General features: G+C 40.3%; 3 protein-coding genes and 1 long non-coding RNA gene across 4 annotated transcripts in view; 1 reads left to right on the forward strand and 3 right to left on the reverse strand.

Annotated features, from left to right (window-relative positions):
* LOC138042758 (lipase member K-like) overlaps positions 1-5,317 on the reverse strand; it is a 6,031-nt gene extending 714 nt beyond the window's left edge. The window contains exons 1-6 of the mRNA XM_068888751.1: positions 5,088-5,317; positions 3,573-3,889; positions 2,676-2,922; positions 1,558-1,710; positions 1,029-1,100; positions 540-608 (exon numbers count right to left, since the gene is read on the reverse strand). Coding sequence (XP_068744852.1) covers positions 540-608; positions 1,029-1,100; positions 1,558-1,710; positions 2,676-2,922; positions 3,573-3,889; positions 5,088-5,204 — 975 coding nt within the window. The 5' untranslated portion in view covers positions 5,205-5,317. The remainder of the gene's footprint in view (positions 1-539; positions 609-1,028; positions 1,101-1,557; positions 1,711-2,675; positions 2,923-3,572; positions 3,890-5,087) is intronic.
* LOC138042760 (uncharacterized) lies at positions 4,609-17,175 on the forward strand. Its single transcript, XR_011131078.1, has 3 exons — positions 4,609-4,740; positions 15,558-15,674; positions 16,320-17,175. It is a non-coding gene; the product is annotated as an uncharacterized lncRNA (long non-coding RNA).
* Positions 8,409-15,956, reverse strand: LOC138042759 (lipase member K-like). Its single transcript, XM_068888752.1, has 7 exons — positions 15,543-15,956; positions 13,417-13,733; positions 12,525-12,771; positions 12,107-12,259; positions 11,255-11,326; positions 9,187-9,255; positions 8,409-8,994 (listed from the first exon to the last, which is right to left on the reverse strand). The coding sequence occupies exons 1-7, from the start codon at positions 15,657-15,659 to the stop codon at positions 8,758-8,760; spliced, it is 1,212 nt and encodes a 403-aa protein (XP_068744853.1). The 5' UTR covers positions 15,660-15,956; the 3' UTR covers positions 8,409-8,757.
* Positions 17,176-21,450: 4,275 nt separating the features above from the next.
* The window catches only part of LOC138040047 (lipase member K-like), a 7,031-nt gene continuing 3,481 nt past the window's right edge, over positions 21,451-25,000 (reverse strand). Inside the window, exons 4-7 of the mRNA XM_068885842.1 lie at positions 24,012-24,167; positions 23,572-23,643; positions 22,672-22,740; positions 21,451-21,738 (exon numbers count right to left, since the gene is read on the reverse strand). Coding sequence (XP_068741943.1) covers positions 21,451-21,738; positions 22,672-22,740; positions 23,572-23,643; positions 24,012-24,167 — 585 coding nt within the window. The remainder of the gene's footprint in view (positions 21,739-22,671; positions 22,741-23,571; positions 23,644-24,011; positions 24,168-25,000) is intronic.

Raw genomic sequence — 25,000 nt, forward strand, 5'->3', positions numbered from 1 at the left:
TCGGTGACCCCGCTTTTATCGCTGGAAAGAAATAAGCAGGCGTAACTGAAACTTTTTGCTGAATTTCAAAAAAATTAGTAGCGTTTTACCAAAACTCTTCACAATAGCAATACTTAAGATGCTTGTGAATCCGCTCCATATAAATTTCTTTAATTTTGCAATGAGTTTCATCATGGACCGCTGACCCATTTCCAGCAACAAAATAATGAGGGTCACAGAGCTTCGTTTTTATAAGGCTTTACTGTTGCTACGGTTACCTATTCCGTCACGATAATAAATGCATCTTGTTAAGCACAAATTGGTGTTTCATATGGTGCCACAAAATTGCCGTTATGACAAAAAGTGATGAAAAGATAATCGTTGCAATAAAAAAGTCTCTCGATCTTGTTGAAACTAGTTCGAGCCACCTTAAAACAATTTAAGTAACTTAGCGGTCTCCTTGCCTACGGATTCCTTTCTTGTCATGTTTGTTACGGGTTAGAATAGTAACGGAGATGTTCGGCGTACATATATATATGTGGTCATTATACATTTTGTACCTGGTTATAGTACTTTTTGTTTCCCGTTGGGCCGTAATCGAACTTCTGGCACTTTTTGTCGACAATTATCTGTTACAAAAAAGAAAATAGTGAAATTTCACAGCATAAGAAAATTCTGAACTTACAGTGAGACATGCAAGGCCAGCCTGCCAAAAATTGCCCGAGCACCTTCTTCACGCTTATCTCTTATTAATTGATTTCACTATGATGTGAGTTACAACTCGAAAACTTGAAAATATTCACCCGACGTTTTCAGGTTAGCACGTAACTCTCTCTTTGCCATTCGACCCCAGAAGCAGGTAATTAAAGATAGTACGTGCATTAAAAAAAGTCGTTGAGATTTAAGGGAAAGAGTTTTATCATCATTTTGTGGCTGCCATGAGCTGAGCAGCGTCCATTGATATTTCAGCGTGATAAGCCTGATAGGGTCCCTTTAATTAAAGGCATCATCCAGCGTATCAGATAAGGTACCATTGTTTAACCACAAACCTGTCCAAAATGCACCATGTCCTTGAATGACGTTCCTTCCCCAAAGTGTGCTACGTAAACTGGTACTCTGGACTGCAAAACGAAAGAACAGAGAAATGGTTCCCAATAACAAAATCAACTTGGACGGGTGCGTTAATGAAGGTTAGTGCAATCGAGGATATCTCTCAGTACACGTTGGTATTTTGGCTGAAGGGAAAAACAATGCGCCCAGAGAAAGAAAAAGAGAAATCTGGGCAAGGCCTGACTCATGACGGCCAGGTCCAAGCCTGGGCCATAAAGGTGGGTGCCAAACATGTTGCCTACAATGTGGGCATTGAGAAAGAAAAATTAACCAAGAAATAAAATAAATGAATAAATGAAAAGAAAAAAGATTGGGCAAAGAACAAAGATAAGCTTTCCCAAGTTAGTACGTGCACTCGGCACGCACTCGCATGTTACGCACATGAGCTATCACCACTCACAATGACCCAGGATTGTCTGGTCAATATAGTTGCAATTTAGGACCAAACATAAAATTTCTCTCACTTACCTGGTTAATATTTTGGCTATCCATACCAATCACTAACTCCATCATGTCATAGCAGACTCTCTCTGTCAGTCGGTTCGCGCACAAACCAAGCTTGATAAGCGATCGTAGAAATTCACCAGGGAGCAAATCAAAGGTCAAATTAGGGTCAAGTCTCTGGAGCAAAAGTAGCAAAAGATCACTTAGAGGTTTACGTAAACATTTAAAACTCCGCTTCTAAAGTCAATTTTTCCGGCATGATCCCCAAAGATAATGCTAAAATAAAGTAAAGAATACCTTTCATTTCAGTTTCACAGAGAACTCTAATACAAGACTTTTTTCTAAGCCGATATTACCTGGGTGCCAGAAGAAATTCTTTTTTTCAAGTTTCGAGAGAACTTTACGCTATTCGGAGGCTACGACGTCGGACTGACTCTCATAACGTTCTCTCGGGAGTTGGAAAAAAAATCCTCTTGCACCCATTGTAGAGCCGATGTTAAGTCGTTTTATTTTAAATTTTCCTAAACTTTCAATGCTGCATATTAATTTTCTAGTGCTCTCATTTGCTCAAAAAATTCGTATGAAGTATGATTGCGCCACGTATTGTCAATCAGATCTATTCTTGACGAGAAGGCAGTTCCCAGTATCCAAACGTCCAGAAGGTATCAAAACTTCATCTAACAATTGTTTCATTCGCGATTGTAAGACATGACATTGGTTTCAAATTTACTTGGCGGTACGCGCCTCATTGCATGGCTATTTTCCGCATCTCATATATATCCAACGCGCGTTCATGAAGTGATTTTGTCAGCTGAGAAATCAAAAAAGTCATGCAAATGGTAAAGGGTGGTTAAGTCTGCAGCCATTTCTGGTTCTTCGAGTCGGTCTCGTTTCGTGCGTTTAATTGGTCGTTATTGCTTGATTTGGGCTAAATTCGTCATTTCTTTGGCCATGACTGGTAAATAGTACAATACAGTCATTTTTTATGTTCGGGGTTCATTTCCTCCAGAGATGGATTTAAGTTAAATCGTCGTTTTAAAAGAGTTTCTGTTTCAAGAATCGAATTTTGCTTGGTTGGGAGTTTACTTAGTTATTTGAGTTTGAGGAGAGATGGTTTATTCGTCTATACATTCATAACTTACCTTCACAAGTGGATATAAAATATCAGCTGCGTCCTTGACAATTTTAGTAGCGTCATTTAAAGTGTAGACCGGAGCTAAAGCGAAGAAAGCCCGGACTTTCTTCCCTAAGTCCGGGTTATCAGCAAAACCGTTAAACGCGATCATTGTTCCTTGAGAATGGCCAACGTAAAACAATTGTTTTTGTCCTGTGACTTGTAGAACGTGGTTTATCATTGCAGGAAGATCGTAGTCAGCCATTTCTTGCCAGCTGGTGAAACAGATATAGAAAGACGGATCTCTTAAATATGATTGCTTGAACAGCTAAGTGGCCAGATAGCGAGCTTGCTAGCAGGTTCACAGGCTGAACGTTATCTCCTGCATTTCTCCGAAGCACCTTAAAGGGCCTGTGTCACAACAGTCACTCCTCCCTCTCGCTATTCAACTTAATGTCTGTCGAGTATCGATAATTTAAGTTAAAAACAACAGAGATAAAGTAAGGAAACTGTCAATTTTCAAAAACCCAATTGCAAACCATTTTAATCTAGTTCACTTTTACCAGAAACCCATAAGGGTTGAAACGTGTAACGGCCCCTTGTGTGCTGGAAAAGAAGGGTCTGAATATTCAATTTGCTAAGTACCATATTTGGAACAACAAGAGTGAGGGGTTTCCAAATATGGTACTTAGCACTGAAACATTCAACCAATCAGTTCGCACTGAATATTCGGAAGCTGTCAACGCGCGTTACACGTTTCAACCCTTATGGGTTTCTGGTTTTACCCATCCTTGTCTCCTTTTGTATTTTGCTGTTTTATTCAAACCTTTCTTCAATGTTTCAAGTTGCTATTTTTACGTTTCATCCGACCCATTCGCTGAATTTCATGACACAGAGAGAGAGAGAGAAAATACGTAAGACTGACCTCCAATTCCAGAATATTGATTGGCTAGGCAGGTACTTCACGTGACGTCTAGAGTAGTCATTTCCGCGCACGTTCCCGAGCCATACGTCAAAGCCACTGTCCGCGAGAATGTAACCCAAACTCTTGGTTGCAGAATCCAAGACCCAGTTTGTCGAATCTGCCAGGAAGCCATGTTGTAGAAAAACTACTGGCTTGTCTTTAGAATTTGTCTCTTCATTTCTTCCTCGTGGAATCCTCTGCATACCAAGAATGAAGCCATCTTTTGTTGTCACGTGATGTTCTTCATAGGCATATCCTCTACTGGCTATTATCTGAGTCTAACAAAAAAGGGGGAATAAATCAAGATTTTCATCTGCCGGTCTTTTCCCCGGCAATGCTCATTTTCCACACGCTGCGCTTTCGAAACTTAACTCTCTTCCTTTAACGAACAATTGATACTCGATCAGCGTGAAAACGCAAAACCAAGAAATCTCCTCAGTTTCCCATTTATGATGCATGAGGAATTTTAAAATGTGCAACGCAGTAGGTAAATTTTGATAATGAGCTTATTCTGTCTGTAAAAATAGTGTCAAGTCATCCTTGATGAAAGAGGTGTTTGTCAAGGCGCCATCAAAGTGTCAGTGACGCCGGAAGTGTGCTTAGTGTGCGTTTTTTCATCCTTGCAAATAATTGCGTCTTACAACGCACAGTGACCAAATAATTCAACTCACGCTTGTTCGTGTGCTTCTGTTTCCGATTTATCTAAGTCAATTACAAAAAGGAAACTCGAAAACTGCAATTTAATACCAGTTAAAGACTCTGTCGATAGAGGTTAGCGTCTCTCAGCTTACATTCACATTTATAAAAATTTCGCGTCATCGTTTTCTTGAAATTTTGGTACATGGAATAAATTTGATGAATTTTGACATTTGTGTCTTGCAACTTGTGATATGGAAAGACATCAAAATAGCTTTCATGACCTTACGTAACATTATAGAGGGCGTGTAGTGGGCAGATCATATTAACATAACTCAGTGTTTTCAGTTTAAAAAATCTCCTAGACACTGGCTGAATTTCCCTGGAATTAAACGACGATTTAAAGAATATGTGACCGATACCTAGTGAAAAGCTCATCTGATTTCATTCGGTATTCAAGTGGAAAGGAAGAGCAGGCCTTGGGCAGACTTGGGTAAGCTTGTAGCAACAATTACGATTGTGGCTAGTAATATTAACTAATCGAGCTAGTAATATTTCATTGTAGTCTAAGTGGCCCGCCTAGAATAGCCATGCTACCCGCGGGCCACCATGGTCTCTGTACATTCAAATGTTTTCAAAATAAAGTGAATTAAGTAAGTGAAGAGGGTGGAAAACGCAACAAGCACACAGATTAAGGCCGGGGAAGGTACCCCGTGTAAACATCACGTGAGGTAAGTTCTAGCTTCATCGTTAAGAACAAAATACTCCCCCGAGTCCTTGAAGGGCACTACTGTTTCAACCTTTTTAGGCAGTATAAGCCAGAAAGATAAATTGTCTTACCACATTTCGTCCTACATCGGGGTCGTCAGAGATGTGTGGCTCTAGATAGGAAATAACTCCCGCATTACACAGGACAACGTAACTGGCTGCGATTAAGGAGAGTGGAACCCAATGCATCGTGTAATTCTACAAAATGCAATTTGCTTTCACGATTTTCCTCTAATGGCTACGAACAAAAAAGACCCAGACTGAAGTGAAGTCGTTTCCTACCTGCACGCAAATGTCATGATAAGGAATTCGAAACCAAGAATATAAGGAGCTTGTCGACATTGGAGATAAAATTACAGTATTGTAATTGGCAGAAATGCAAACCTGTTTTTCCGGATGGGCCTCAAGATGATCGACTGACTGCAGTATTTGTTTTTTTCCGGATGTATCTCACTGCGAATTTAACGAGATGATAGACTTGATTGCCACCACGGGGCCCGGGGGAGGGACCCCCAAAAAAGAGAGGAAGGATGCTCGTCGGAAATTTTAAATTAAACCCCTAAAGGAGACCAATCTGAGTGTGGCCCAGGCTGTTTTGACCATATTAAAACACAGAGAAACAAAAAATACCATGACTTTTAATAATGGCAAAGCCATTATCATCTAACAATTTCACCTACGTGTAGAAATGTAAAAGTGTAAATACACACTTTTATATTTCTTCGCACGCAACCCTAAAGGGGACCTTCATGGCTCCATATGATTACGTTTTGCCCAGAACACCCTTTGTGAGACCAAAATCCGAAATTTACACCCCTAAGCGAGACGACGCGCATCCGTCCCCTTTTTATATGGGAGTTCCCTCCCCCCTCCCCCATGGGGCATGAAACTTGGCACAGCCGCAAGTGTCTCCGTGACAATCACCCCTCCTTACATCCGTCGACATCCTTACTACGCCATCGAATTTAGATGCCAGTCTAAACTTTCGTATTAAAGAAAAGTCGATTAGGAGATACCAAATGCCGCCAGAAACCTCATATTGATAGCTTTTACTTTCTCCCAGCCAGTTGGTTTATGCTTAGTTTACCTTAGAACGCAAAAGCGCACAAAACTGTAACCGGAAACCGAAATTGCATCAGCAAAATCTCAGACTAATCACATCAGTAAACACGAAGGCGCGCTGAGTGGACAAAGATGTCCTAGTCCGCTGGGAAGCAAAGGCGCGATTCGGTTTCATTTGCCAGTTCATCTCACACCGTGATAGACTATTAAATATCAGAGGATTTGCAATGTTTTGAGACAGGACGAAAACGGTGATGATGGGAAATGGTGCTGATAAAGACATTGAAATGTGGTGGAGAAACTACTTCGAGTCGATTCCGTTTTGGAAAAAAAGGTTACCAAAAAATTATGCAACAACAATTTGATCAATACAACATGGCCGTCAATGAGGTCAAGATAATAAAGAAAAGTAGAAATGATCGGCAGGCTAATCGAATGTGATAATATTATTCACTATCCAGTTGACGTATGAACTGATAAAACAAAGTTTCTGTGTTTTGTTACAAAGCTACTTAGTCTAACTCAACAATGACTTTGCTACTTCAAGAAACACGCCTACAACGGATTAAGTTTCATTCAGGCAGTCGCTGACTTCGACAAGAAAGGAAAGGAAAGGAACTTTATTTAGTGCCTTGTCGTTCTAGCGCTGGAGCACTAATTGGGGACACTGTAAGCTGAAATTAACAATTAACGCAAATTAAGTCAAATGTTGCTTTTTGAGGAGAGAGGACTGAACCACAGTACCCGGAGAAAAGCTCTCGGTGCAGAGTAGAGAACCAACAAACTCAACCCACATATGACGCTGAGTCTGAGAATCGAACCCGGGCTACATTGGTGGGAGGCGAGTGCTCTCACCACTGCGCCATCCCTGCATCCCGGTAGCCAAATTCCTTCCTTGTCCCAGGAGAGGGGAGGGGGAGGGGGTGCAATTTGCAATCTGAAAAAACTTATACGTGCTTATTTATTATGCACGAGAAAAATCATGTAATTACGTATACAAACTGAAAATTCACCATCATTTAATTTATATAAATTCTCTACTACCTTCAGCTCTCGCCTTCTTGACAATGAAAAGCAATTGGCGAAAATTTAAAATGATTAACATGGAACGCGGGTTTGTTAAGCACCTGCTGAACTCTGTTTAATCGACCTTATCGAACTTTTAAAGTGGTACTATGATAAAATAAATTGCTTCCTTTTTTCTTCAGATTTTGAACGAGAGTTTGTGTAACTCCTGAATGGCAAAACTTTGAGCTTTGATTTTTATCCAAAGGCTCTTTACTTTGAGTGTAAGTTCACTGTCCGCCATTAACTGAGCAATTGGACCTTGAAGGGTTGATCATGGGAAGTGACGTCAAAGGTTCACTAGCTTAAAATTTCAGCGTGTAAATGCAGCTTATTCTATATGCAAAACAGTATAAAACGTATAAAACTCTGAAAGCCCGCAATTCCCGTGCTATATGTAAATTCAGCCTCGTACACACGTATTGCACTTTTAAACTGGTGAGTATTTGACGTAATTTTCTCCTCGATCCAGCTCTCTCAAGATTTCAAATTTGGTAATGCCGGACCATTAAATAGGAAAATTCCAGTTAAAATAAACAGCCGTCTTTTTCAAATCAAGGCTTAAAACTTGGGTCACTTTATGTTTAGTTAACATATTTTTTGAATCCAAAGAAAAAGAAGAATTGATTTTTTTGATCGTAGTGTCACTTTAAAAGAGTTTGTTAAACTCCAGACCCGATCAAACCTCGCTTACCTGGACAATTAAAGTAGTTGTCTGTTAGGTTTTGCGACGCATACAATAAACAGAGAAGAGATGCATGGAGATGCCTAAGTTTATTTTGAAGGCTTGTAAAGCTCGAGGATTTTACAACATGGCCTTATAGATCTTCAGATTCCTCAAGCCTCGTTCTGAAGCTATAATGTTACCGTGGTAACAACCGCCATTTTCAAGTTCAGGTGTCTCCAAAAGTTGGGAGTACATTACACAGGCATCGCAGAAGTCATGGGTTCGTGTCGCCTGTGGAGACGATGGGGTTGCCAATGAAAACGCTGCCTCGGACATCACGTCGTGTGAAATCTTCAGATAAGCGCGAGGATCACGTCTCCCTTTCACCTATAACCCGCACTTAAAATATATTCATTTAGAAATCCAAAGGAGATACAGATGATTCTAATAAGAGTCCATTCGTTTCGCAAAGGAAAAAATCAGAATCCAGTTTATTGAAAGTCTCCCTTGCAGCCGTTTTTTGGATGTCACGCAACGTTTACTTTGGGGGGAACGTTGCGTGACATCCAAAAAACGGCTGCGAGGGAGACTAATTTATTGATCTTAAGACTTGGCAAGGGTTGAGACAGAATTCAGGGAGGGGTGAAACTGAGAGAGGCGGTTGTGTAAGCGGTCAATAAAATGTCACCAGTTAATCCGAAAATTGCCAACCTAAATTTAATCTTCGAAAAGAAACTAACAGAGCCTACGGGATTAATAACAGAAGTTGTACCTTGTTGCTGACAGGTTGAAGCAAGTGCTCTCTACACACAAACCTAAATCATGATGTAAACCTCCATAAAGCAAAACGATTTTGTTCCAGAGAAAATTATTCAAGCAGAATTAAACTTGTTTCTCAAAAAACTTCAAAACGAAAAGTTAAAAAGGTGCATGAGAACGATTTCGCTCTCAGTTAAACCGCGTCTTCATGATGGATACAAGTTTGCGATACAGCCGATTAACTGCGTCTTTTCCGTACAAGAAGTCTAAGTGGTTCCAGCCTCGAATCACTTCGTAATGTGCTAGATTCTTGATCTTCCGCTTGAGAGCATTGTTGTCGTCAACATCCCCTAGTAAGTCCTTCTCCGCCACAAACATTAGGGTGGGAGTGGGCATGTCTTGTACACGACACAAAGGAACAGTGGCCTAGAAAGGAAAAATACCCGAGCTCATCAGCCTATTTTCGTAAGGGTGTGTGGCAAAGTGAGGGAGGCGTCTCAACATCTCTGTAAAGATCAAAAACATGGAACCATAACTGGATGTAATGGTTAAGCTAGTTGCTTCTTTGTAAGAGTAAGGGTAGTGTGAACAGTCTTCAAAGAGATCCATTTTAAATACCCGATTATACAAGTTCTTGTTTCTTGTCGGGCCGTAATCAAACTTCTGGCATCTGTTGTTGATAATCATCTATTAGGAAAAAAAAAGCGCATTTAATAAATTCAAAGCTTTAAGCGGGAAAAATGTTTTTTTGGACTGTCTATTTTACAAGTTTCATCGTGCGACAGTAAACTATATTTTTACACAGTAACCGGTCACCCAACGAAGGATGAGGACACTGAAGGTTAACTGCTTCGACATAGATAAAAATCCCGATAAAAACAAACTCCCACAAACCATTTTGAAAAATAGATACATTGTATTTGTTTCTCACGTCACAAAACCAAGGAGCCGCATCATGCCTAGCCTGCGAACGCAGACGTATTTCCGGCGGTCGTTTCTGAAATACGTCTGCGTTCGCAGGCTACATCATGCCGGGATGGGACAATAAACCTCTATTTGCAACTCTAACCCTCGAAGTATTTCTTCAAGTCAGTTCCTATTCAAACATACATTTTAATGACCCATTTGGAGTTAAAATGACCGTGATGATTGGAAGAAAATTCAGTTTTTCATTTGTCAAAACAACAGTTTAACTTAACTTATAGAGAAGAAAGTTTCTGCGCTTCCGTCGGATATTGGGTCTATTCAATTGACTCCCTTGAGGAGGCTCAACTTCCTGAGACACGCAGTGTCTTGAAGTGTTAATTTTGTAATTGCTACTACAAATAGGGCGAGGCTCGCAATTGTTCCAAGATAAAGACAAATGGAAGGTCCATGCAATCTCATAACCCAGCCGTGTATTCATAAACTGTGGGACGTACGTTGACCACTTACCTCCCAGGGGTATGCTAATCACTTTTCCCATAAATCACAACTGGTAATAGGTTGAGCTACCTTATCTTCGAAGGAAAATGGATTATTATTGCGTTGTCATTGTCATGAGTAACAGACGTCAACGCAAGCTCATCATAAGGGCCGCATATAAGTAGTCTGAAACCATGGCAACAAGGACACATTATTGTGTCAGTGTCTATTTCTCGAAACGGACGAATATCACGGCTCATTTTGAAGTTTAGAGAAATGGCTACACATTGCGAAGTATTCACCATACCCTTAAATTTGACTTTCGACAATTTTAAAGAAATGTATCGTTCACAGAATTTATACTCCAAAACCAGAAAACCACCACATGGTAACAACACGCCGGTTTTTCTCAAGCACAAGAAGTGTTTTTTTCAGAATAAGTAAGCTCGAGGTAACTTTATGTGTGTCACTAGAACTGCAATAGATGGACAATTCTTGACAACCAAAATCAAATCGCTGTCCACTGCAAGGTGAGGTCAGCACCTCCTCTGCCAAGATCTTCCTCTTACAAAAGGCCAACAAATTCTGAGGAAATAAACTTTATAACAGTATCTTCCACAACATTGTTTTGCCTTGTGCTGTGCGTCTCTGCCTTCTTCGTGGTTCTGATTGTTCTATTTTTTCATTGCTACCACTTTCTACAACTGCAGATTCAGTCTCGTGTAAGTCTGAGACAACCTCTTCGACAGACTATCGGTCTAACAATCCTTAACAGATAGGAAATAGAGGTCACTGGCATTTAATCTTCATCTAAATCTACGCTTTACATTCGCTTCCAGAATTTAAATCCACTGTGCTATATTTATCGTTCCATATGTAACGCTGGGAGGAAAAGAGTTTTAGGAAGCAACACTCTTTGCAAAGAGTAGGGCATGGAGTTACCTTTTTGTGGTCTGGTAATGGGCAAACTATCAATTAGAACATTGCTCTGTTGTGGGATCCTGATCATATGGGTGGTGGAACTTAAGACTAAATTATCAACAAAACAGACGGTAACCTACGTTCCTTATAACAGCTGCGGAGACGAGTCTTAAGACGACTTTTGTCTTCCTTTTAAGGATGGCTATAAATCGGGAGCCAGTGCTTCGCAAGAAAGGTATTTACTCGAGAAGAGCGCTCGATCTCCAGAGGTGAACAGTTCTATCCGACAGCTAATCGAATGTCTAATATAAATAAAAGGAGTAACACCTGCTTATCGGCATAGGCGTATTTATTAACAAACCTGTGTATAATGCACCACGTCCTTAAATGATGTCCCTTCTAGGATGTGAGAAAAATAAACAGGCGCTCTCGACTGTAAAGAAAACGAGACGAAATGAAAATCTGAGCTCAGTTGGACTTGGAACTTCGTTGAGCAAGTATACAAGAAATGATAGGAAAAAAAGAGACAACAGGGAAGTAGACGAACAAAACTTTTCTAAGAGTTTCTAATAGTAGTTTGAAGAGGAAAGGCGTGCGTGAGTGCGTGCGTGCGTGCGTGCGTGTGCGAGAGTAGTGAGCAAGAACAACGGCAACGTCGACGAAAACGTCACTTCAGATTGTAACCGTTAGCGACGTCAAAAGATTTCGCGCATGACCCATTTTGTACAAATCGGGCTTGCTATCAGGATGGGTAAAAACGGTTTTCTAGTTAAGGTCGAGAATTTTGGGCGGTTCAGCGTTATATGCTCACACGTTGTCGTCAAAACCTAAAATTTTAATTATTTCACATTATTGTTTTGTGGAGTATTAAAAGAATGTACTAAAATGCACGTGCAGCACGACTAAGTTTCTCTTTTTTAACCAATGATATTCTTGTTTGGTGACTTTACCGTTGCCGTAGCCGTTGTAGTTGCTTAAACCCAGGGAGCTCAAGCACCGCGTGTTTGAGACGCGGACGGCAACCGGAAGTTAGCTGTTTCTTTTTAACTTGTCTTCACACAAAAAAACGCGCGTGCTTAAGCTCCCTTAGGATCATGCACGCCCGCGCCGACGTTAACCAGAGATGCTTCAAATTACGTCTGAGGGGCAAAATTAAAGCGATTGATGCTAGCTTTAAGCAAAATTCCTCAGCAACATCTCGCAATTTTTTTACCTGGTCAATGTTCTTGCTATCCATACCAACCACTAACTCTAGGATGTCATAGCAAATTTTTGCCGTGACTATATTTGCGCATAAACCAACTTTCATTAACGAACGAAAAAGATCTCCAGGGAACAGATTGAAGGTCAGATCAGGGTCGAGTCTCTGGAGAAAGAGGAGCAGAAATATATGTTAAAGGCAATAGACACTTAACTATTATGGTCTTTCTTACCCGTTAAATACTATCATGGTCCCATGGGAATGGCAACGTAAAGCAATAGTTTTGCATGTAAAATTCCCAGTATTTGTGGTATTAAAGGGCTCTTTTTAATCTAGAAATGCATGATCCGCTTTTTTCGTTCTTCGTGGGGCACGCAACTTCAGTGGCATCTTAAAAACTCGGCAAACCCCGATTGCAATCGTGACTTACCATGACGATTCGATTTATAATTTTAGCTCCATGCCTTACAATTTTGGTAGCGTTATTCAAAGTGTAGACCGGAGCTAAAGCGAAGAAGGCTTTGACTTTCTTTCCTAAATCCGGGTTATCAGCGAATCCGTTAAACGCGATCAGTGTTCCCTGGGAATGGCCAACGTAGAACAACTGCTTTTGTCCAGTGACCTGTAGCACGTAGTCTGTCATTGCGGGAAGATCGTAGTCAGCCATTTCTTGCCAACTGTGGAGAGAAAGAGACGGATACAGCAATCGATGGGATAGTGAGAGTATATAAGGAATGTGCACTTGAGATGTGTATTCTTCTGGAATGAATTTACATTGTGATGTAAAGCAAGGTTCCCAGTGAATATTGGTTAGTTTCTGTCCATTCTCATAGCAAAGAATTTTCAAGGCTCCGATCGCTCAAGCCTTAAAACATAGCTCAGTATTAACAATTGTTTTGATACTACGACAATGATTTAGTGATAACATTGACAGACCTAACAGTCACGGTTAAAAAAAAACATGTTCATTTAGAAGAGACATCGATGGGTTGTCAACTCATATCAATTCCCGGCCATTCTATCGTCAGAACCAACTAGAAAAAAAGCTAATTTGAAAAAAAAAAAGACTGTTTAGAGACACGAGGTGCCCCTCAATCCAATCAAATCACAAAAATTCTCGTTAATTTTTTCTGAAAATGAGCAATTGTGCTTGGCCGGATCAACAATGCGCCGCAAGTTTACGTCGCAAGGCAAATTTTCTCTAGCTCCCTTCCTAGAAACTTTTGTTTCAGTTGCTGCCCTCCACAGAATCCTTGCAACGAGGACCGATGAGCAGTTGATGAATAATGAAGCCATATATCAGAGCTTTATCATAAACTGACCTCCAGTTCCAGAATATTGATTGGTTGGGCGTATGCTTCAAGTGACGTCGCGAGTAGTCATTTCCGCGCACGTTCCCAAGCCATACGTCAAACCCACTGTCCGCGAGAATGTAAGCCAAACTCTTTTTAGCGGAATCCACTACCCAGTTGGTCGAATCCTCCAGAAAGCCATGCTGTAGGAAAACAACTTGTTTATCGTCAGAATTAACCTTTTCATCTCTCCCCCGCGGAATCCTCTGGATGCCAAGAATGAAGCCATCTTGCGTTGTTACATGATGTTCCTCGTAAGCATATCCTCTGCTAGCTATGAGCTCAGTCTAAGTAGTCAGAAAATTAAAGGAGTAACTGACATAACTTTTGTAAAAGAGGCCGCATTTATTGGAAAAACAACTAGACCGACGGATGAGGTAGATTTAGGTTCACACTGCAATCATGATGACAATAAGATATGGTTTGATGCAACTCTATAGTTTGGAATATAATGAATATCAATGAAAGTTACGATTTAACACAACAGATTTATCTGAAGATCTGCGGGTAAAACGTCCTCCTTCCAACGGAAGCGAATTCCGAGTCTTTTCCAGTGAAACACGATAGAATATATTCAGTGAAATTATGTTATTCGGCTTATTCATAAGAGGTCAAATTTCAGTACTGACAAATGGTGAGTGCAGTTGAACCCAGGAACGAGTTCAGGTGAGAAATGCAAATAAAAGCAAGTTGAGTTGTGTTTAGTTTGCTTTGAAATTCTAGTGGCCCGCTATAAGGCGTGTCTTAAAACATAGGTCACATTTCACAAGTTCAGACTAGAAGCCCTGCTCCACTGATGCAAACTAAGCCGAAAGTCTTCCCTATTCCTGAAACAACACAGCTGTAGAGTGATTAGGGTTAGGAGACACTTTTGCTGTTGTTTATTTATTTGTAGCACAATGACATGTACACCGAGCTGTCACCGGTGGCCCTTTGTTGTAGACCCTCCTACCGCTGTGCGGAGCTCTTAACGGCCTCCAGGAAAGGGGAATTGGTGGTGTCTTAACATCAGGACAATGTTAAATCCATTGACGACGACAGTACAAGGAGAGGACTATCATTGAGCGGAAAAGGGCTTTTGTTTCAGATTACTCCTGATGAAGACACTAGTACTGCTATCGAGACGTTGGGTCTTGAGTTGCCACTGACTTTAATGTTAATGTTAAAGTACATCATTCATTATTTTCAAAGTAGAGTAGTATCATCCAGTGGGGTGGGGTACTCCCTTATATGGGCTATATAGGTATGTGCGGCCCCAAAGGGTACCGGTATGCTTTTTTAGCCATTTTGGTCTGAAATAGGGAATCGATTTTGACCATTGTGGTCTGGAACGGGGTGTGGTTTGTGCACTCAAGTCCTGAATAGTGTATATTTTTTAGAAGAAGCCACTTCATCATTTTGCTACAAGATCATTAACGAAAGCCCTTCTCAAATTATTACGCCAACTGTGCAGCAGCTGATAAAGGTCTGAAAATAGGCCTGAAATAGGATCTCAAATTTTAGGTCAGGTCTGAAATAGGGAGGGAAAACAGTCGCAGATTTTGATCTGAAACTGAGGGCAAGAGTTTCAGGAGGCGGGTCGCATACCCCTACACAGTTTTTCTTGGGGTACCCCCCGTCCCCTGGGAGTATCATGCCGTGCCAGATTCTTTGTTGAATAATAAAATAACCGCCTAGATAGGAAACTGAAGTCAATAGAATAGAAAACTCAATATTTTTAATTAGGAAGAAAAATTGATGTTGCGAATGCAAGACACATGAAAATTTCGGCTACTGAGGCCAAACAAATCTTTCGCCGGTGATAGGAATGCAAGTCCACCTTTTATTCCAGTATAGAGACGTTTGCTTCTTTGGTTTGTATGCTTGTTGCTTTTTGCTTTGACTCGAGTAGTTTAGAATTAACTGCCGACCTAAACCAGCCTAAAAATCCAAACAAGGTTAGAAAAGAGAATTATTTTTGCCTCGTTCGACCATTCACAATCGAGCAGTTACGAGCGGGTTAATACACAGTGGTTAATGCTTACTATGGCCCAGTTGGTTAAGTAGCTCCTTCCTTTCAGGGACAAAAAATCAGAGAGATTAATTAACGGTCTTACCACATTTCTTCCAAGATCAGGGTCGCCGGAAAAGTGTCGCTTAATGAAGGAGATAAGTCCCCCATTGCACAGGACAACACAACTGGCTGCGATTAAGGACAACTTTGCTAAAATCATCGTGCCATCCACAAGGTATTGTACGTTTCCCCAATTCTCTTGGTATTCTACGGCTGAACGAGAGACTTCTCTTATATGTAATGGCCCGCAGTCGTTACTCGTTACACAGTCAAACTTACAATGACTGGGGATTGCAGTGTAATTATATCCAGTAATATTGTGTATGACAAAAGGACATTTACACTATTCCCCTGAGTCATTCATTCTTGTGTGAAAAACGGATGCCGCCGTCCTAAGCTTCTCGATTTCCCCGGGGGACAACACTTGCACGTTGCTTCACGCCGCTATGTTGGATGATCCTATCAATAAATCCGACGCTCGTTAACTTCGTTTGTTCGTCATTCAGCATTCGCGTATTTCGTCATTGTCATCAGCGTCTCTAGAGATTAGCTGAAAAACGCTTATGCTTTTTTAACAGGATATTGCAAGATATTACATGCATTTGTGAAAATGGGTGTCAGGAAGGAAAATATTCAATGTGTGTTTTGTGTTTTTCTTTGCATTCGCAACAATCTCAGGAAATAAAAGCAGACGTTATTTTTGGGGTTTACCTCGATGAAAAAACCTGTGAAACTTTTTCTTTGTTTTGTTAGCTCGTGGTAGGGTTAGGTTACTGTTTGATGTTTTTTTGCTCTTTTGTTTTTCTTTGTGTTTCATCAGCCGTGAGTTTCACACGTTTTTACACCAAGTATGAACCCATTTTTGGCGCACATAGCCCGTCGTTGAAGATTTCTAAAACGGAAACTGACGAGATTCACAGAGAATCGAAACTGCAGTCTTGCCTAAGCATCTATACCCAAATGGCAGCAGCTACACTCACAACAGACGGCCTGCTTGAAGTAGACATTTCAGACATGGAAATCTGCGATACAGATGAACTTAACGAGGTCGAAGAAAAAGTTCTCAGAGAACGAGATACTGATCTTTCTGAGAACGAAGATGAAATCCCTTGCGCTCAAGCTCCCACATCTAAAGAGACTAGAAAGACCATGCCACACAAAGGCAAAGAAAGAAACGTCAACAAAACAAGTGACAACCAAACAAGAGGAACTAAACGACCTCGAGATGACAACAGAAAAAAGCACGGAAATATCGAACCGAAAAAAGCCCTTCAAGACGAGGAACATGTCTCCATAACGGAGAAAATAGATAAACCAAAGAACTCTATCGGACTCTTACAAGCTCATCTCGACAAGGGCACATGCCCTTAAAGCCTTAGATACAATGTAAAGGTAAACATCATGCCTGATGAAGATTTTAAGTGGGATGTAAGTTCGATTAGGAAGAGGGCGGAACATGATTTTGTGGGAGCGCTGGTGAAATTTCACCACAGGCGCGTGGAAAGGCTTACATCAAAGCTCAGAAAACTAGAACAAGCAAAAACACGAAAAAGAGAACCTAAAACGAATGTAAAACCAGTGGCTACAGATTCAAATTGCTCAAAACAAAGTGATGTTAACAAATTAGCCGTGGAATTGAAAGCTAAACATAACGAGGTCGACAAGCTTCTTGTAAATCTGAGGGCACAAGCAAACAATAAAGAAGTTAAATCTTATATGTGTGCATTCTCTGCCTCCTCAGAAACGAGAAATAATGGTCAAACCAACCCAAATAAAACGTTAAAGAATCGCAAAAGGAAACAGAGAAAAAGGGATAAAGATAAAAAGCGCTTTCAAAAAGCAACTGAGTCACGCAAACAGCATATCAAGAACCTATCAGATAAACAATTTACAGATGAACAGATAGCCTTGTTATCAAGGGGTCTTATTCCAACACCCGTGACAAATGAAGACTTTAAGGCGCAACCTTTTAAGATATTTTAACCTTTTCGCAAGGCGAACGCGCCTCCAACACATCTTTCACGGGAAAGAAAACAAACAACACCCATTCTACGTTAAATCAACGTGGGAATCACCGGTCCAACAATCAGTGGCCTTAGAAACCTTCCTAGAAGAGGTAAAATTTGAACTAGCAAACATTCCTATAAAGAGGCCGAAGGACAACCTATCACCCGGTGAAAGGCGTGCATTGAAGGACCTATTACGTGACAAAACTATCATTGTGAAGAAAGCCGACAAAAGAACCACAACCCTAATAATGAGCAAAAAAGAAAAAATAACACTCCCCGGAAGGGCAAGTTCTGTTGAACGATCTTGACAACTACAGGCTCTTAGATAAACCGATGGCTGACGAAACAGCCGATAAAATAAAAATAATAATAATAACGTGTATGCTCACAGAAAGCCACATTGACGAAATGACAGCGAAATGGCTCTCCCAAACACCAAACCCGCCGAGAAGTCCAGAATTCTATACACTAACAAAGATTCACAAACCTACACTAGTAGGTATACCTATAATATCTGGGTGTGACGGCCCTACAGAAAGAATTTCAAGCTTCTTTGACCGCCTCATACAGCCGATAGCACAAAAACAAGAATCTTATCTTAAAGATTCAACAGACTTTATAAACTTCATCGAGAGAACGAAACTGCCAAAGAACGCAATCCTTGCCTAAATGGACGTAACTAGCTTATACACAAATATTCCTCAAGAGGAAGGGATGACTACTGTATGCAAAGCGTACGAAGACTTCTATCAAAACCATTTACCAATCCCTACTAAGTTCTTGAGGCAAATGCTCTGCCTGATACTTAAAGAGAATTCGTTCCAATTCAATGGGCGACATTATTCGCAAACCCACGGAACGGCAATGGGAACCAAAATGGCCGTGGCTTTCGCTAATGTTTTCATGGCAAAATAGAAAAAGGCATTATCAGCAAGAGCAAAATTAAACCGCTAGTTTGGAAGAGATACATTGACGATGTCTTCTGTGTGTGGCACACAACTGAAGACAATATAGAAAAATTTGTGCAAAGGGCAAACAACTACCACGATACAATCAAATTTACGGCTGAAATATCAGACTCAGAAATTACATTCTTAGACACAAAAGTGTACAAAGGCGAGAGATTCAAAAGAGAATCAACCCTTGATGTGCAAACACATTACAAACGGACAGAGACCTTTCAATACACGGACTTTTATTCGTGTCATCTACCAGGCGTTAAGAAAGGATTCATAAAAGGAGAAGCGCTACGCCTCCTAAGAACAAATTCGTCAGTCGTGACGTTTAATAACAGGGGCACCCAACGAGAATATAGTTCAAAACAACTTAAACATAGCATTGTTAAACGTATTTTAGCATTTAAACGGTAGATATAGGCACAATTTTATCCCCTAAATTTTTTTTATCTGTTCGGATCTCCTAGCTGAAAGTCTAGAGAATCCGAAAATTCTAGGAATCAAAATTAACCTTTTCGTAAATTTCAGCTAGAAAAAAGGCTCCCGAAAACTCTAGGTGACCTTTTTAGGGTAAAAATCCGTTAAAAATGGGCAACTATGCCATTTTTCAGATGTTCGAAAATCCTAGGAGACGTAGGCAAGCAAGAAATTTTACACCAAATGTTCCGAAAATTCTAGATCTTAAAACGTCTCCCGAACAGATATTTTCCGAAAATTGACGTTGGGTGCCCCTGTAATAATAACATGCAGAATTTCAAAATACGTCTAAAGAATAGAGGATACCCAAATACATTTTCAGAAAAATTCCTATCTGAAGTTAACTTCACGGATAGGGAGAGGTCACTTGAAAACAAAGACGACAGCACACAAAAGAAAATATTGCCTTTTGTTACACAATACCACCCGGCTTTACCTAACCTCAAGAATATATTAATGGGGAAATGCAAAAGCAACCGCACCTTAGAGAAGTATTTAAGGAGCCACCCATACTATCATATCGCAAAGGAAAGTCGTTAAAAGACATTTTAGTCAGAGCTAAACTTTGAAGGCACAGATTTTAGAATCACTTGCGAACGGCAGGAGTCGCGCAGGCCCGTCAACACTTTTTCACCAATTGCCTGACCAAATAATATGTCAGAGAACTTCCATCTAGAGTCGGGTTATCTTAATGCCTCGACAAAGAAGCGACCTAAAGACATCGGCATCAAATATCAAAAGAGCATCCATGAGAACGAATTAACTCCAGAGGTTCAAGGAGGACAGCTACTGACCATGGCCACAAACCAAAACACGCTGAAGAAGTCAGAAGAACGAGTGAAAGAATAAAAAAAAAACAAAATGAACCCGGGCCCGGGTCAAACATTTAAGAACAGAAGATCACTCGCTTCTACCGCCGATGAATATATCGGTCGAGCCTAGAATTAAATTGGCGCAAAAGCGAGACGCCATAAGGTCACATTCACATTACTGCTGAGAAAATCAACACCAAGAAACTAAAAACATTACTTTCGAGACCAACTATTTTCTTGGAAGAAAACGTATCACACAGCAGTATAAAGATTCAAATGTAAAGCCTCCTAGGGCAAAAACCATTGCTAAATGAATACTGCAGGAGCCGCCTAAAAGAGGCATATGTACTCAAGAGAGCAAAATTATGACAAAGGCAACAGAAACCAGACCACGTACAAGGGAGTCGTGAAGGCCTGTCAACTCTTTTTAACAACTCTTTTTAACACTCTTTTGTTTTTCTTTGTGTTACATCAGCCGTGGGTTTCACACGTTTTTATACCAAGTATGAACCCATTTTTGGCGCACATAGCCCGTCTGTTCAGGCTTTGCGTTGACAAGGAGGATCGTTGTCTAAAACAACTTTTTCTTCAGGGAAAGGAAGATTTTAGCCCAAACATGTACATGAAATACTTGCTTCAGAATGAGTCAGTGGTCCTTGTGTGACAACATTAAAGCATTATAATTCGCGCGGGAAATTTGCACGTACGTGTAAAATTTTCTCGATTATTAAACAATCACCAATGAGCTAAGGGCTGAGCAGAATTTTCACGCGTATGTGTAAATTTCCCGCACGAATTATAACGTCGCTTTCGATTGGCTTATAAACGGTGACATTCGCAACGGCTAGTAAAACATGCGCAATACCGTGATACTCTCCTTTAACTCAGATTTACTGATATGTGGGGACTTCGTCCTCTTCGGAATTCGGAAAAGAAATCTTAAGGCTTCTGGAAGGAGTCAAATTTCTCAATTCATTCTTGTTAGAGGCAACCATGAATGAAGGAGTAATACCACACCCAAATTATATGTAACGTAAAAAGAGGGAAAAAGAGGCAGAAAGACTCATTACGCAACGGGGAAGCGTCTTCATTTGTTGAAACCCATTAAAAGCAAAGCTTACTTCTGGGTCCATGTGAAAGTTATTGCGTATAAGTTCTGCGCATCTCGAGATACTCAGATTTCAAGCCTAATGGGGGTGCTTATTAATACAGGGGCATTTCTATGTGGAGAAAGCTGAACTTAGCAAGTGCTGTTGGTATCCAAAAGGAAACGTGGGGTAACCATGCATTTTTCAGAGATAATTAAGCTTCAATTTGGAAAAGAACGCCAAACCTTGCATTGTATTTTAAAGTATTGTTGATAAATTATCTTTGCCCCAAATGTTATGTTTGGTTTTCAGTAATTCAAAATCTTTTTGAATTAGTAGGCACCATCCTTAAACGAACTTCACCAGGTACCGCATTTATTGAACGACAGGCTTGGCTTTACTTCTCCATCTTACCTTTGGTTCTGGCTTCAGCTTAATTTGACAACACTTACTTAACAATAGAACTTTTTTTAGGTTATTTAATGATTTAACTCAAAATATACAATTGCAGAAAGCGCAGATGCCGTGAGCCCTTAAGTCCTCCAAAAAATAAATAAATAAATAACTGGAAAAAAAACACAACCCATAAAAATTGTTCCTTTAAACATTTTACTCAGAGCATGATAAGCACTGTTTCGTCATTTGCTCGGATTTTAATGGATCTCGAGACAGTGTCTTCATTATGGACACAAGTTTGGGGTATAACACGATGTGTGCGTCTCTTCCATAAAGAAAGTCTAAGTGGTTCCAGCCTTGAATAACTTCGTAATGAGCTAGATTCTTAATCTGTTTCTTCAGAGCCTCATTGTCGCCAGGATCCGCTATCAGGTCGTTTTCTGCCACAAACATTAGAGTGGGACTGGGCATGTCCTGCACTTGACACATTGGAGCGGTAGCCTGGGGACAAAAAGAACGCGGCCGTAAACAAAAGGATTATGACTAAAATTGGATACGTCCAACACGATCTCTTCCTCAAATGAAGGATTATCATTCATTGTCAGTTTGCTGCAAATGAAGGCATTTAGATCACTCTGTCGCAGGACTTGTGGTAGCTGATAAAAAGATAAAAATCAAAGGTAGTCCTTGGACAGGATTTGAACCCGGAGCACCCACTTTGAAGGAACTGTCTTCACCCACTTAACCCTAAAGATCAACTGACTGGTAAGTGTGCCGATTATTTATTAAACTAATTAGTATATACATAAAATCATTGCTGAATAATGGTCAAGTCTAAGGCTTGATTCTAAAGTGGTTAGCTTTCTCTTAAAGTTTGTTAACCGACATATTTCAATGTGTAAGCTTGCTTCTTAGCGGATGTCAATACACGTTTACAGCGGCATTTGGAAGGAAAGATTATCAACATTTAAAAAAAATGACATCTTCGCAGTTAGTGCTGTGGTAGTCCAATGGTAAAGAAAAGGGATTATTAATCAAACGTTCCTAGGTTAGGTTCGAGTCCTGCGAGTCCAGACATTAGGATTCGGCTTAAAAAAGTATGTTCATTTCCCATGATCCCTATCAAGCTTTCATTGTCCAAAATAAACGATAATACTTCACTTGGAGGAAATAATTGACAATTAACAAAAATCCGTCTCAATTGGGGAGCCCTTGGTTGATACCCGACAGTCAGGTATGACACTTTATGACAAATGCGTAACACAACTTACAACTTCAGGGCCGAAAGGGCCATTCCATGCACCCAAAGTAGTATCGTTTTAACACTAGTACTTAGAGTGGTTTTCTGGCACAAACCTCTCTGAAACCTCTAGGTCCTTTCGAGGTTAAAATGAGTATTTAAATAAAGTGGAAAAAAATCTTTTACTGAAATACCTGATCATAGCGTCTCTGGTTTCCTTTTGGGCCGTAGTCAAATTTCTGGCATTTCTTGTAGATTATTACCTGAGGAAAAAACTGCATTCAGTGAAAAATCCGCATATATCTTATTACGGAGGCTTAAAGTAAACTGCTTCGACTAATCATCACACTCATTCCGCGTCTTTAAATGTCGAGAAAGACGACCTGGCCTTGTTACCTTATAATTCTTTTGTATTTTGTTTTTTGGTTAACTGGGTTTGTACAGAAGTACAGAGTGAAGTACAATAGGACGCATCATCATCATCTATTCTCGTCGCGCAAGTAGGTACCTAGGGCCATATAGTCTGCTTCCGTCACAGAACAATACCAATAACTAAGTGCATTACTCTTCGTGAAGTGGAAACTCAAATAGACAATTTTCCATACATCCAAAAGCAAATCACCAGGAGTCCATGAGTAGGAGCGAGCAACTTCCATAATAAGCCTATGTCACGGCATTTTTACAGACCAAAGCTAGTTGCTTGTGATTGGTCATCAGGCTTTTGCGGGAGTCTCATTCGCAGGAAATTCAAACTAAAGTAGATTGGTATGTGAAGACGCCGTGAAAAGAATATATGAGTCACCCAATACAATGAGAATGGTGACAAGAAAACACAGGCTTATGATCGAACCAAAGAAGTTAGGGGTCGTGATGAGCTTGTAATGGTTAGGCTGGAAGGGTTTTTCCTTCTGGTAACTGTTACTAGCATGCCCGGTCAGTATTAAGTGTTTCACGCACACAAACACATACTCATGCGGCTGCTACTTCTCCTTTTTATTATTTGAAATCGACTTTACATCTTAGAACAGTCGATGAAGGATGATTTAAGGTCTCTATCATCCGGCTTATCATTAAAATTGCGTTGAATAACAAACCTGTGCGAAATGCACAAAATCCTTGAACGAGGTTCCATCCCCAGAGTGTGCGATGTAAACGGGAAGTCTCGACTGAAAAACAAAAATTATGTAAGGAAGAAAAAGTATACCCAGTTAGACCTTTATTGAAACAAGACCACATTTGAGGAGGGATCATTGTGGAACATTGGATGATTGCAGGCACCAAATTTCAGCTGACCCTTACGTTCAAGCGAAAGAGAAAACCCTGAATAAAGATGAGCCCACAAATGAACTAAGAATTTTAGGTTAAAACTCAAGGCAATACGAACAAGTGAACGTGCATGAATAGTGTTTCATTGTGTGTGAGCGTGCGCGATATAACGCGCGTGCGTGTTACGCGAACTCAGATTTCTCCAAGTCCATGTGACTAATTGTGAGTGACTCAGTTTCCTATTTATTTGTAATACAAAACAGTTTACCTCGTCCATATTCTTGCTGTCCATACCAACCACTAACTCCAACATTTTGAAGCAAATTTTCTTGGTCACCATATCTCCACATAAACCGAGTTTGATGAGCGATCGGACAGAAAATTCACCAGGGAGTACATCGAAGGTGAGATTAGGGTCGAGTCTCTAGAATAAAAGGAACGAACGTTCATTAGTGCGGTCCAAACACAAATACGGAGAGCTAGATTACTTAGTTGAACGGACCCTCAAGTCTTTAAAGCTTTGTTTATTCCCGTGCGGGTCTGAATTTGCTGTACCCGCTCATCTCCGCATGCGCTTCAAGAACGCGGGTGCGGTTTTAAGTAATGGTGTCATGTTCCCAGGGCTTTTTCCTCGTCAGTCCCGCCCCGCCCCTGAGTGAGGGAAAAGCCCTTGGAACGGTTGCACTACTGAATTCTTCCGCGCTGGCTTAAGCGGTTTCTTTCAATGACATGATCCTTTTTCATTTTTCGGGTATTTTAGATGAACGAATTCGTGAAGTGCTTTATTGTACTACAGGGATATGCAATAGTTTTCACGATGAACTTAAATTTACTTTTATATGTTCTGCCCTTTTTGGAAAAAATAAAATGCCAATTTTAATATTTTGAATTCCATAAGTGAGGAAAAAAGAAACTAGAGTTAAGCCACTACGAAGAGTTTATTGGTATGTCTGAAATAATAAGAAGTATGTTTATAGGGAAGATATCATTGATGTCACCTATTGTGATTAATGTGCCAACCAGAGCCTTATTGGTTGCCGAAACAAACGGTCTTTTGTTCCTGTGGTTGGCAAATTTGAATAACAAAAGCAATGTTTTCAAAAATGGAAAGGTCCTGAAAGCCTTTTCAAAGAATCAAGGAAACTCTCCCCTAGTTGCGTTCAATTTTCTGCTTTGTCATGTTCACTCGCATTAAAGTTGTACTATGATCAAAAAATCATAACTAAACACCAAGTGGCCCACGTATAAAGCCTTAAT

Source organism: Montipora capricornis, chromosome 3 (assembly GCF_036669925.1).
Source record: "Montipora capricornis isolate CH-2021 chromosome 3, ASM3666992v2, whole genome shotgun sequence".
NCBI lineage: Eukaryota > Metazoa > Cnidaria > Anthozoa > Scleractinia > Acroporidae > Montipora > Montipora capricornis.

Bases quoted from the DNA above. Each gene is read 5' to 3' on its own strand.
- LOC138042759 (XM_068888752.1), bottom strand. From the start codon at position 15,659: ATGATTTTAGCAAAGTTGTCCTTAATCGCAGCCAGTTGTGTTGTCCTG. The intron at 13,734-15,542 runs GTAAGACCGTTA...CTGACTACTTAG, and splicing joins CTGATCTTGGAAGAAATGTG to ACTGAGCTCATAGCTAGCAG. The intron at 12,772-13,416 runs GTCAGTTTATGA...TTCTCTCCACAG, and splicing joins TCAATATTCTGGAACTGGAG to TTGGCAAGAAATGGCTGACT.